The sequence below is a fragment of the Clarias gariepinus genome, chromosome 3, assembly GCF_024256425.1.
Source record: "Clarias gariepinus isolate MV-2021 ecotype Netherlands chromosome 3, CGAR_prim_01v2, whole genome shotgun sequence".
Classification (NCBI taxonomy): Eukaryota; Metazoa; Chordata; class Actinopteri; order Siluriformes; family Clariidae; genus Clarias; species Clarias gariepinus.
Window position 1 is genome coordinate 29,983,208 of NC_071102.1, and position 11,804 is coordinate 29,995,011.

The 11,804-nt window shown below is 34.1% G+C and overlaps 1 protein-coding gene across 1 annotated transcript; it reads left to right on the forward strand.

Moving 5' to 3' along the window:
* Positions 1-957: 957 nt before the first annotated feature.
* Positions 958-10,962, forward strand: mbpa (myelin basic protein a). Its single transcript, XM_053493161.1, has 6 exons — positions 958-1,189; positions 2,187-2,291; positions 3,474-3,500; positions 4,190-4,210; positions 7,300-7,389; positions 9,532-10,962. Exons 1-6 carry the CDS (start codon positions 1,085-1,087, stop codon positions 9,580-9,582), a joined length of 399 nt encoding a protein of 132 aa, XP_053349136.1. The 5' UTR covers positions 958-1,084; the 3' UTR covers positions 9,583-10,962.
* Positions 10,963-11,804: the final 842 nt, after the last annotated feature.

Here is an 11,804-nt window from a genome sequence, read left to right on the forward strand (position 1 = left end):
TAAGACTCTGTGCTGTAGTAAAACATTTAAAATGTGCAAACGCCTTAAAGAAGGCTGAATGACGATCCCGGCCAAGGTGGCTTGGAGCCAACTGCAGTCATTCCCGTGAACATTCGGTGGGGAATCAATGAATAACTTGTCGCCAACCTGCAGAAGAGACGCATCTATCTGTGATGATCATTCACAAGCACCACTTGCACATTACTGGAACTCAGCTGGGAGTTACTTCCACATCCCCAGTACAGTCCTGACCTCATTCCAATTAATCAACACATGTTTGAGCCATCGAATAAGTTCCTGGGAGGCCTGCTTTTCAGATGTGAAGCAAGCAGTCTGACCATGGCTCTGGCGTACTGAGCCAACTTTTCTACCATGGTGGTTTCCAGACACTAGTGAAAAGCAGGGATAAGTACATTAGCATACAGAGAAATAAAGGTAGTTTTTACTTTCATAACTGTGTTGTATTATGTATATATCTGCATAATCAAAAGTCCTGTTTTAAAATCTGCAGATAAATAGAGAAATATATCATCACCTTATATTGTCTTTTATTTCCACAATGATTTTTGTTAATTAAAACCAAGTAAGATGATTCGAAAATCAGGATTAAAACATGTCATAGGGCACATATATGTCATTTCAACATAAATTATTTGTATAAAGGATATGAATCCCTATGACAATACTTTGATTGTACTGAGGGCTGTTTTGCATTGAGCTGCAGCTCTCACATACACAGGCCTTGTTGTGGGCCACACAGGATCAGGGCAGATGTGGTCAGGAACAATGGCAGCTCCTTGAACAGAGAGTAGGGCAGTGACTGACTCCAAGGGTACACAGGCTGTGAAGAATGCCTGGCACCAAACCAGAATCACTGACGCTATTACAGACCCACCTTATCTCCAATGATTGCTCGGGACTGAGTGGACCACACCTTCAAAGGCCAGCCCATCAGTCTTGGATGGACTAAAGACTGGTGAAAAGCTTGCTGGGGTGTCATCAGAGCGGAGACAGGGCTGTATTAAGAAGGACGTTGGCAGGCTGTGCAGATCGTTGACCCAGGCTCAGAAGATCAACATCCAGAATGGCTACCGCAGGCACCTCAGGGCTGGGACGCAAAAAGAAGGCTCCTGGTCTCATGGATCAGATTGGCATGTTCTTTGGAGGGGATAAGAAGAAAAGAGGAAAGGTAAGTGATGCGGCTGCAGCACCATGTAAAATCTGAAGGAATGTAAACAGTCTGAAATATCTTTTGTTACTGGTGAAGAAGTCTTGCATATTAAAAACATCTTGATCTATAGAAGAACCAGGAATTGCACACTGATTTCAAGTGTGATGCTGTTTGTTACAGCATAAAACAGAACGCTTCAGTGGAAAAAAGGGAAAGGAAAAAGGTTTTTAGTGTTACAATGTACTACAATTATACTAATTAAAACCATGTTACCATGAATTTTAATCTATGGTTAAGCAAGCGTATTGCATCCTGTGGGTGTGTTATTAGGGTGTGTCCCAACATCTGTATACGAATGTCCTTTGAAATCTATAGTAGTTACTGTGGACTCTAATAATGTATCATACTTCAAAGAAACAGAAACTGTTATATGCTGCACATTTTGCTATTATGTCTTTTTGTTGGCGTATGTGGTGTTTATAATAAGTCCTATCTCTGCATAAAGTCTTTAGGTTGGGATTATTATTCACATCTGGAAATTGTTTATTGATGAATAGGAATAAGAATAATTAATTTATTTAAAATGAGGATGCTTCCGAAAATTGTACAAAGGAATTTTTTCTAATTCTAACTTATATTTATATTATTTTGTTCATGCGACCATTTTAAAATAAATATATTTGAGCCTTTCATTTAAAATAAATAAATAAATAAACCAAGAAAATACTCACATTAAATTGTGTACTGATGATGAAGTTTTAAACTATGTAGCACTGACTGTTAAAAAAACACTAAGAAACAAACTTCATAAATGCTACATTTCAGGACCACAATTCTAAAAATATTACATCTTCTTTTGGTCTAAAGGATACAAGTAGAACCTTGACTTTTTTCTTTCTGAAATATTTCAGAGTCGAAAAGCATGCAAAAGAAAAAAGGAACATGTTCCTTTGTGTATCTAAAGAATCTTTGAGGATTCTTTTTAATTGTGTAACACTTTTAACATTCTCTTTAGGGTTCATTTCGTGGTCACCTGTCTTCCTCACCCCCAAGACCTCAGCATTCCTCAACCCGACGCCGTGGAGATGTGAACCCTGTCGTTCATTTCTTCAGGAGCTTTGTAAGTGCATAACTCATATGCTTCTCAGTAATCCCATATGAAGTGTTCAACTTCGCTTGGGTACTTTGGGAACGATTTGGTATTAAAAAGGGCATTATCTACGCTAGTTAACTTTTATACAAAAGAAAAAAATATGTAATTGCATATCTTCCACAAGCCCTAGCAGAAGTGTTTTTTTTCCAGCTGATTTTCCACTCAAAAGACTTTAGATTCTTTTTTATGCTCTCTGGATGCGTCAGTCTTTTTGACACTTCTTTCATGCTTTGAAAATGTTCCAGTAAAATGATAGATCTATTTTGAGTTTCTTTTTTAAAGTTCCTAACATAATCATAATGACTGGTAGTTACATTTCTCTGTGACACACCATACTGTATAAGTGCCTGAGGCATTTGCATCCCACGTTTGCAGTCTAAAAGCCATCTTTATGTCAGACGTTAAGATTGTTATTGCACAGTTACGATACTGCTGGCTTGTTTCTTTAACTACACAAAAATCATTACACACCCTGATTTCATTTCTTTGTGCTTCCTGTTGGAATGCGAACGCTTTAAATGGTGGGATTTTGGAGTGGGACAATCACAATGCTTGAGGGCAACTGGTAGGAGTGTAGGAGTGTGCTGTGAAGTTGCACATATTAATCCTATACTCAGTTTTTTAGACGTTTTATATAATAAATATATAACGCATGATAGTGTGATGTTGCTATGGGACTTTTAGAGATGTTGGTAAATATAAAATTAGGCTGAGTTCAAATTGATATCAAGCATCCTGGACAGCATTTTCCTTCCAAAAAAAAAAAAATGCTACGTAAATGTCTTTTTACACAATTAATTATCAAAATTACTTCCAAGAACCTATGAATTGAACTTTTCAAGCTTTTCTTTTGTTATGCAAGTCCCTCTCTATGTGATTACTCCTGTGTTTAGAAAAAAATATTCAGGACCAGCTAGCCAATTAGAATAGGTGAGGCACCATTGACACAAATAATGATCATCCAAAAAGTATTAATAATATTAATAAATTGAGTTGCAGAAAAGCAACATTTTAGCAAATGTCTCATTGCTAATGAATTAAAATGTTTCCTAATCTACAAAAGTACATAATTGCTGCTTTACAATGTACAAGTGCTCTGCATGTGATCATGTCATTTTTAACGGAGATTGTAATTTTATTTCTCCACAGGTGTCCTCTCCTCGCCCTAAGTCAAGGGTAAGTTGTTTTTTTCACTTTTTTTATTTTGGTCCTATTATACCTACCTTCATTATATATAGCATAAGCCCTCCATGCCAAGATTATATATTAGTTACAACTAATGTATTATTAACTAATATTATCACCAATATTTACAGATATTTCTGAAATAGTGTCTCGGGCAGTGCGTTTTTTTTATATGAGAGTTTACAAATTAGAATATGAAATACATACTGTATTTGTCCATATGGTAATAAGTAGCTTTGTATAAATCTCTGTTTTTAAGGATAAAAAAATGATTTTTGTTATCCATATGTAAGGGTGCAGTCATAATGACAAAATGCATCAAAATTAAAAATTGAGGATAATTTGGTCAGTTAAATGTACTTACATGGAAACCCGTTCTGATAGGGAAACACCCTCAGTAAGTCAGAAAGTCAGTACACAAAACCGGGGTATGTCTATAAGTTTGTGAAAAGAAGGAATGTAAGCTTTTTTCTTTCAGTGTATGCATTATTTCATTTCACTGATATCATCAAACATTCCATAATATTCATTTCCAAGTCCACACTGCAAGTATTAGTTGATGCAAGTTCAAATCCCAGTTCTGCAGATTTTTTGGACAGAGCAGACAGCCTATAATTCTAAAGTAATTTATTTAACAGTTTTATTTTCCTACCTCTTTTTTTCTCTTTTTTTATGTGCAGTGGAGGGAACTCTTCGGCCTGGTATGTCTTCCAGCTTTAAATTAAGTCACGTTTGCATTTACAGTCATCTTCATAGGCAGACCCACACGTCTTGAGCAGTCAGCTTTCCTTTTCTCTGTATTGTGACTAATGTGTCTTTTTCATTAACAGCCATCTCTCTTTACTGTGAAATAACTAAGCAACTTATTCATATTTGCACCTTTCTGTCTTTCGATGCCCTTCACAACATGACACATGTTGCTTTCCAGAGCTCTTTATGAGGTTCTGGTTATTTTTATAGTCTTTTTATTAAAATGATTGGCTTTAATGTGCTCTATTAAGTTTTCAAAGCAGAGAGTGTTGCGGTACTCAGTTTAAATGATTTGACCAGAATTATTTTGTTTCAGTAAACAGCAGATGAAAAACTTTATATTTCAGCATTTGCTATCCTGATGCATTCATATATACCTTTATTAAATCTACAATCAGCAGTTAAAGGTGTCTTTATCAATAGTGAAAGAAAAAAAAATAATATTGGCTTTATACATATACAGAGCTTTTGCGAAAGTTTCGAACCACTCCTTACAGTATTTCTTCATATGAATTAAAGTAAATGATTAAATTAGAGAAATAGGAACAAAACTGCGAAAAAAATGTAACAACCTCAACAGCAACCTCATTTCCCCTCTCATTTGTTCCAACCACTCAGCATTCGGCATCACCAGTATACTAATCACCGGCCTGATCATCTGTCATCATTTACACCTGTTTCTCACTGGTTCGTGCCTTAAGTTATATGATTTTATGCTTGAATTATTCATAGGTCACACAAAAACCTTCCTCTAAAACATCTTAGGAACAGTGACTGAAAATAAGAGACAAAACATACAATTACCAGACTTTGCCTTTTTGGATGCAAAATACAGTATGAAGAAATGAAGGGTGGCTCAACCCCTATAAACCACTTTTTTATTTAGCATATTATTCAGTTGTTACAGTAAATTAATCATTAAGTAGCCCAGTTAGTATGTAGTTACTAGTTTTGGCCACTTGAAAAAAAAATTTTCAGGAAAAATATATTTCTGAAATAGTGTCTCGAGCTGTGCATTTTTTTTTTTATATGAGAGTTTACAAATTAGAATATACGTATGACCTTTTCCCTATATTCTTGTTCCTATAAACTTGTTTCTACATTATAGAAACTAAAACCAAATTCCTGATAAAAAAAAAACAGGATCAGGGGTAGTTTAGTTGTTAATGCTTTGGACTACATTACAGAAGGTCCCAGGTTCAAATCCCATGCCCACCTTTATTGTAAAACTTAGAAGTGATTGATTATACAATAAGATTTTATATCAGCACTTCTGCTAATAGAAGTAACTTTTATTCAAACCCTGGGTGATATTAATGCACATGCTTTAAAACTAATGTATAATTATTGACATGGTTATGTTTTAAGCATCCAGTGTTATTGCTTTGTAAAGGTCAATGGTAAATCAGAAGACTATTCAGCTTCTTGGTAACATGACAAGATGCACTTTTATCTAATTATTATTATAATTATAAATAAAATTTATAACGAATCAACAAAAGGAAAAAAAAAGAAAAGCTGGTGAGGTATTGACCTTTTATAGCTGCTATAACATAATGAACAATGGAGATTAACATTCAATTGATTCACCCATATAAAAATATAACCTGTTTAAATGTCAACAATAATAAATTGTACACATTTTCAGGAAAAATGCTTCATGTTGTAGTATTATGTAAAAATACAAACTTTTGGGTGATAAAAGTAACTTTGATCTCTTACCTCTGTGTTAGATGTTGATGTAACCCTTGATATAATGTAAAAAGGCCAACAATTTACATATGTATGAAAGAGTATGTAGGGTTAGTCTGTGTGCCCATTTGACACTCGGTTATGTAATTGCATCTGTTCTGACAGAAGCTGGAAGTGATCTCTGATACACCATAACATGAGGGTCTCAAATCAAATTTGTTTTCTGGCACTTTGATCCAGAGCCGCTCTGTGCTTCAGGATGTCTTTGAGGCAAAGCAGCTTTTTTCTGAGTTGAAGCCATTAAAGCGTTTTTTCTTCTAGGGAACTAAAGACACAGCTTATTCTCTGAGTCATCCATCCCCACAAACTCCTTCCTTTTTCTTCATATGTGTGTAGAAGCGTCTCCCCCCATGTGTGTTTTTAGCCTCCTCAGCACCTCCTTCTGGCTTCGTCTTGTACTGCCTGAGTCTACACTTTTCATTTATACTGTAAACCTTCTTTCAGAGAAAAAGTGTGGCATAGAGGAAAAATGTGCAAGGATGCATTATATGTATTCATAGCCACTGACTTTGTTTAATAAGTATATTTGTTAAACTTAAATTGATGATTTGATAAATCAACGACAAAAATGTAAGATACAATGTTTAGGGATTGTCATTTTACTCTTATGCCACATTTATCATACCTTTGTGTGTACTTTGTGTACATGTAATAACCTCAGCACTTTGATTTATGTTTATATGTCTAGTTTTCTTCTACTGTGGGAAAATCCAGAATATTTAATTCCTTTATTCCTTAATGCTACTTTTCTCCTTACAGCATTTCAGAATCAAAGCCTTTTACAGCACAATAAAAGAAACGTTCATATTATGAAAAAATTTTAAAGCCACATTCACATTCTTACAATTCAAGTTTTAAGCGCTGTTATATATTAAAAGCATTTTTATAGTAGAAAAATCCCTTAATTACAAATAAAAAAGACACAATTGCTGCAGTACTGGCAGGACTTTACTGGCTTTCCTTTTTTTCCCCATTGTTTTATACAGTACATTCTTTTATTTTTTTTACTTGCTTTATTTTTATTTTTATATTCAGAAGTTTTTGTTTAATTTACATATTCTGTTTTGCCTCTTATTCTGTTTTCCCCTCTAGTTTCCCCCTTACTATAATAAGTATCAGCTGACATAAATTACACTATAAGTAGTTTTTAAATTTTTTTTATGTTAGAATGCCATGACTTGCCAAGTGTTTTGGAGTTCAATGCATGTTTTTTAGTTGAAACCTTATTAAGAACGCAGAGAGGTTGCAGCTTGGGCCCTCAGTGTGTTGATGCAAGATATGTTTGTAGGCTCCACCATCAGCCCGTGGCACAGAGAGTATCAGATCACCTCACAGACGCCGCAGAGAACAGAACACACTCTCCAGAATCTTCAACCTGGTGAGCCTGCTGTAACAACATGACTGCAAACTCTCACGTTTAATTCTTGGGAGTTTGCATGAGTCAACTCGATTCAAATAGATCAAATTATGAAGAGCAAAGATTACGGATAGTCATGGGATCTTTTTTCTTGAGGCTTAAATCACATGTTAAAAAATTAAGAAAGAAGATATGCTAATTAACAGTACTTGCTGAGTGTTATCACGTGTGATATCCCATTAAACACAACACTGGAGAACTAATCCCAATACTTCAACATACTGTAAATGTGTTTAATGTCTTTCAGCATGGAGTTTTCCTATAGTTCAAACCCATAACTTGCAGTACATGAGACTATATCAATGTAACACATGTCCCTAGAGCCCCTTTGTCCTGACTTCACTTTTTCTTGTCCCTTACCAGTCAGCCCTGCCTGCATGTCTACTTGCGTGACCCTAAGCCCTGGACACTAATCCCCCAAATCCCTGTTCACTATCTCATCTACAGGTCTATCCATTTACCTGTTTTACTTTTTCCACTGAATTCTGCATCACCATTCCTTGAACATTGATCCTTATCTTTTCATTTCCATTACTAACACACATGGCATTTCCAGGTCCTCCGGGGACAAGCAGGACACCTGCTCTAGAGTATGAAACAAAGCTCGACATAGTGTCCAACCTAATGATTTATTCATTCTAGGAAAATCTAACTGACTCTCTTTTCAGACTCCGCTTCATATTAATTCATTAATTATGTATCTTGATTGCTTGTCTGTCTTATTAACTAGAATGGTTCCAGTATGCATGATCCTCCTTATGTGGTCTTTAGTTGGGTTTTTCCTGACCTTATTTAAGCAGTTGGACAAATCAACATAAGAATAAAATCCTGAATTATCCTCTTACTAAAATTGACAATCACAATTTATTAAATATTAGGCTTTATAATAATGTAGATTTTTTTTAACAATACAGTTTCTTATATCATTGGAATCAAGAAAATTAGCTGTAAAATATCCAGGTTTGTTTGTTTGTTTGTTATCAGTGTAAATGTCCTGGGTTTACCCCAGTAGCCAATTTACACTCATAGTCACAAAATATATTAAAAACAACAAATAGTAATAAGCATTTAATAATATAATAAAACAAGCATAATTACTTACAAGCATTATTTACTCAATTCTTGAATCTGATTGGTCAGGAGCATCAGTTAGTATTCTACTTTCTTACAGTAGTCTATTGTCCTTTTTTTTACCAGTAGCTCTGACTGAAAAATGTATATTAATACATGCAGGATAGTTTGTAAGGATAATAATAAACAGATCAAAAAGAATAATAGATATATAGATAAATAATAATAATAATAGATATGTAAGAATAAAATATAATCCACTGTACACATATAAAAAATTGTCTATAAGGAGTTTCATTTTAATAATAATAATAATAATAATAATAATAATTATTATTATTATTATTATTATGTACTCAAAAATATCAGTTTAAAGCTGCGGTTAGTTCCGATTAAGAGAAACCAACTTGGTTTAGTACAAATGGACACAATCCATTGTGTTGTTTATTACAGGAAAACAAACAGTTCCCGAGTGGTAACTCCACATATTTACATTCATTTTATGTATGAGACATGTTATGAATATTTATTAACATACTGTATATCTTTAGATATTATCTTATGAATTGGTCATATTTGTTGGATTTAATTCATTGGACCGAAATCCTTATCACAAATCATATCATAACTTGGGTGTGCAGCGTGTTAGGTATATATTTTAGAAATACTTTCATCAGCCCATAAAGAAATGCAAGTTTGCATAATTGCAATAACCTACCTCAAACTTTAATACACAAATTTTCTTCCCCAGTGTATTTCATGTGACAATCTTTGAAAAAAGCTCTTCCTATGTACCTTTACTCTTGTCTCAAGCTATAAATATAGACAGCACCCCAACTTGTTATCATCACTCAAAGGAAGGAGATCAAAGTGAAGAGTTTAATGTATTTTATTGCTTCCATCTGAGTGCTACCTGAAATTTTGTCAGCGCTATCTGCAATGTATTATCATTCAGATATTGTATTTCCTGCTTAGCATAATCATACACTTTACAGGACTTGTCTGTTCAATTGCATTTTTTTTTAATCACAGGGAGAAAGTAGATCTCGTTCTCCACCCAAACGCTGGAGCACCATCTTCTGAGCCCTCGACTGACACGGGAACGAGACAGATGGAAGATAAGGGAAAGGATAAGAAGGAGAAAGGAAAAGCAGAGGGTCTCTGCCTTGTGGACTCACACTTTGCTATATGTTTAACAAACTAATATTGGCCACCTCCGCTTATTAGACAGTGATACAATCCTGCTATTGGAAATTAGTCATCTATAGAGTAACAGGAACAAGGTGCGTTTCAGGGAGGTTCTGTGGTCATGTGACATATAATGTTTAAATATATTGGCTTTACTTAAGTGCCTTAATAGAAATTAGTATGCAATATAAATCAAAATCACCGTCCTTTATCAATAATGCAATATATATACTTATTCCAGTGAAAAAGCTCACACCAAAAAGTATCAAATTGTTGCACATGCTACCAAAATGACAACTTCCATGACAGCACAATAGCCCACTTGAGTTTTAAATATGAAATAACAGCAATATAATTAAATATCAAGCCGCCTCTTACTTGATTTTAATTTGAAATGTAATACAATAGCTATATCAGTAATCAAGTCTCTTTTGTCATTAAAGAAAGTGTTTTCAATCACTGCATCATTACTCCATGTGAAATTTACACTGAGTGTAGTTTTTTTTTTTCTTTGATACATTATTCAATTTCATACTTTAATCCATGTAATACTGTGAGAAATGATTCCAGGTTGTTTTATGTAAGTGTAGTACAGTTTTGAATATCGTGTGTTCTTTGTACTTGTCAAATGTCTTGTCATGTATAGTTTGTTTCTATGTCTAAAATGATTTGCATATAGAACTTTAAACTGTGTTTTGCCACTTAAGAGGTCTTTATAACATCCAATATATGATGTATATTATTAATGCATGACAATAAAATATCAATTTGTATAACATTAATTAGTAGAATTAGTAGAAACAACTGCAACTGATACTAAAATTGTAAGTCTCTGAACTGGAAAGCCAAATCCAAGTCAGCAGAGATGTCATGAAATGCCCTTCAATTGCACTGATGTAGTAAAAATATTTGTTTTAATAGCTTAGAAATACAACGAGTGATATTTTATTTTTACATATTTACTTTTCATTACTTTTGCATAATATATCCAAAACAAGAAAGAGTTAAAAAACAAAAAATCAGGATGGCAGAGTTTTAAAAGTAGCGAAGGTGGAAGAGAGCAAATGAAAAGTGAAAGAAGGACCTAAGAAAAGAAACAAATGTCAATAAATGAATGGAAAGAATAGAGATGAGATGAGTGAGATTGATTTAATTTCGCCTATGTGACAGTACCAAGCCTTCTGTTTATAACGTGTCCTCATATTGTGTTTGGTGTCTCTCTGTTTATGAATGAGTGCTGAACATATAAATAAAATTCAGTTATTCTGCCCGTCAGCGCTGTATACTTTCCAAATGGTGCTATAGATTCATACTGCGGAGAATATCTATGTATAAGTGGCCAAGTTTTTAAGTTATGACATGTAATACTTTTAATTAGTTGAGATTTTCAATAACATTAAATAAAAAATAAAAATAAAAACAATAGCCTATGTGTTGTTAACTTATGTGTGTCTGCTATTTCCAGAGCAGTGACAAAACAATATAAATTGCCATATTATTTACAATAAAAAATTATTCATTGCAGGAAAATTATTAATTTCCATCTAAAGTCATATTAGTTGAAAATGTAAATCAATCAGAGGAGGCCATTTATCCAAAATGTAATGCTGGGTAAGTCGTACAATGATCAGAGAAACATCCAAGAGACCAGGAGTAACCCTGAACAAGCTGGAAAGATAGGGGGACCTGATCACAGGAAAACAATAGCCATTGAGACTTTAAAGAGTTGGGCATTTACTGAGCAGAATATGAAATTAAATCCTATTAGGAGGTTATCAAACCCATGAGACAGATGAAAAAAAGTTTCTCTGGTCTGAGAAAATCCAAATGACACATCCCTGGAAACATCATCTTTACAGTGAAGCATGATGGTGGGAGCATCATGTTGCGAAAAAGCTTTTCAAATTAGGTCTAGACATACTGTACACTGATCAGCCATAATACTAAAACCCAAAAACATTAAATGCGACATTATGTACAGTAGCCTTGGCTGCACATGATCCTTTCACCAGTCTACTTTAGGATCATTGATAATAAATGTTATTTGATTTACCTAGCAGTGGTGTTAATTTAGTGGGTGATTGGTGCATATACAGTATCACTGGGTTAAGATAGAC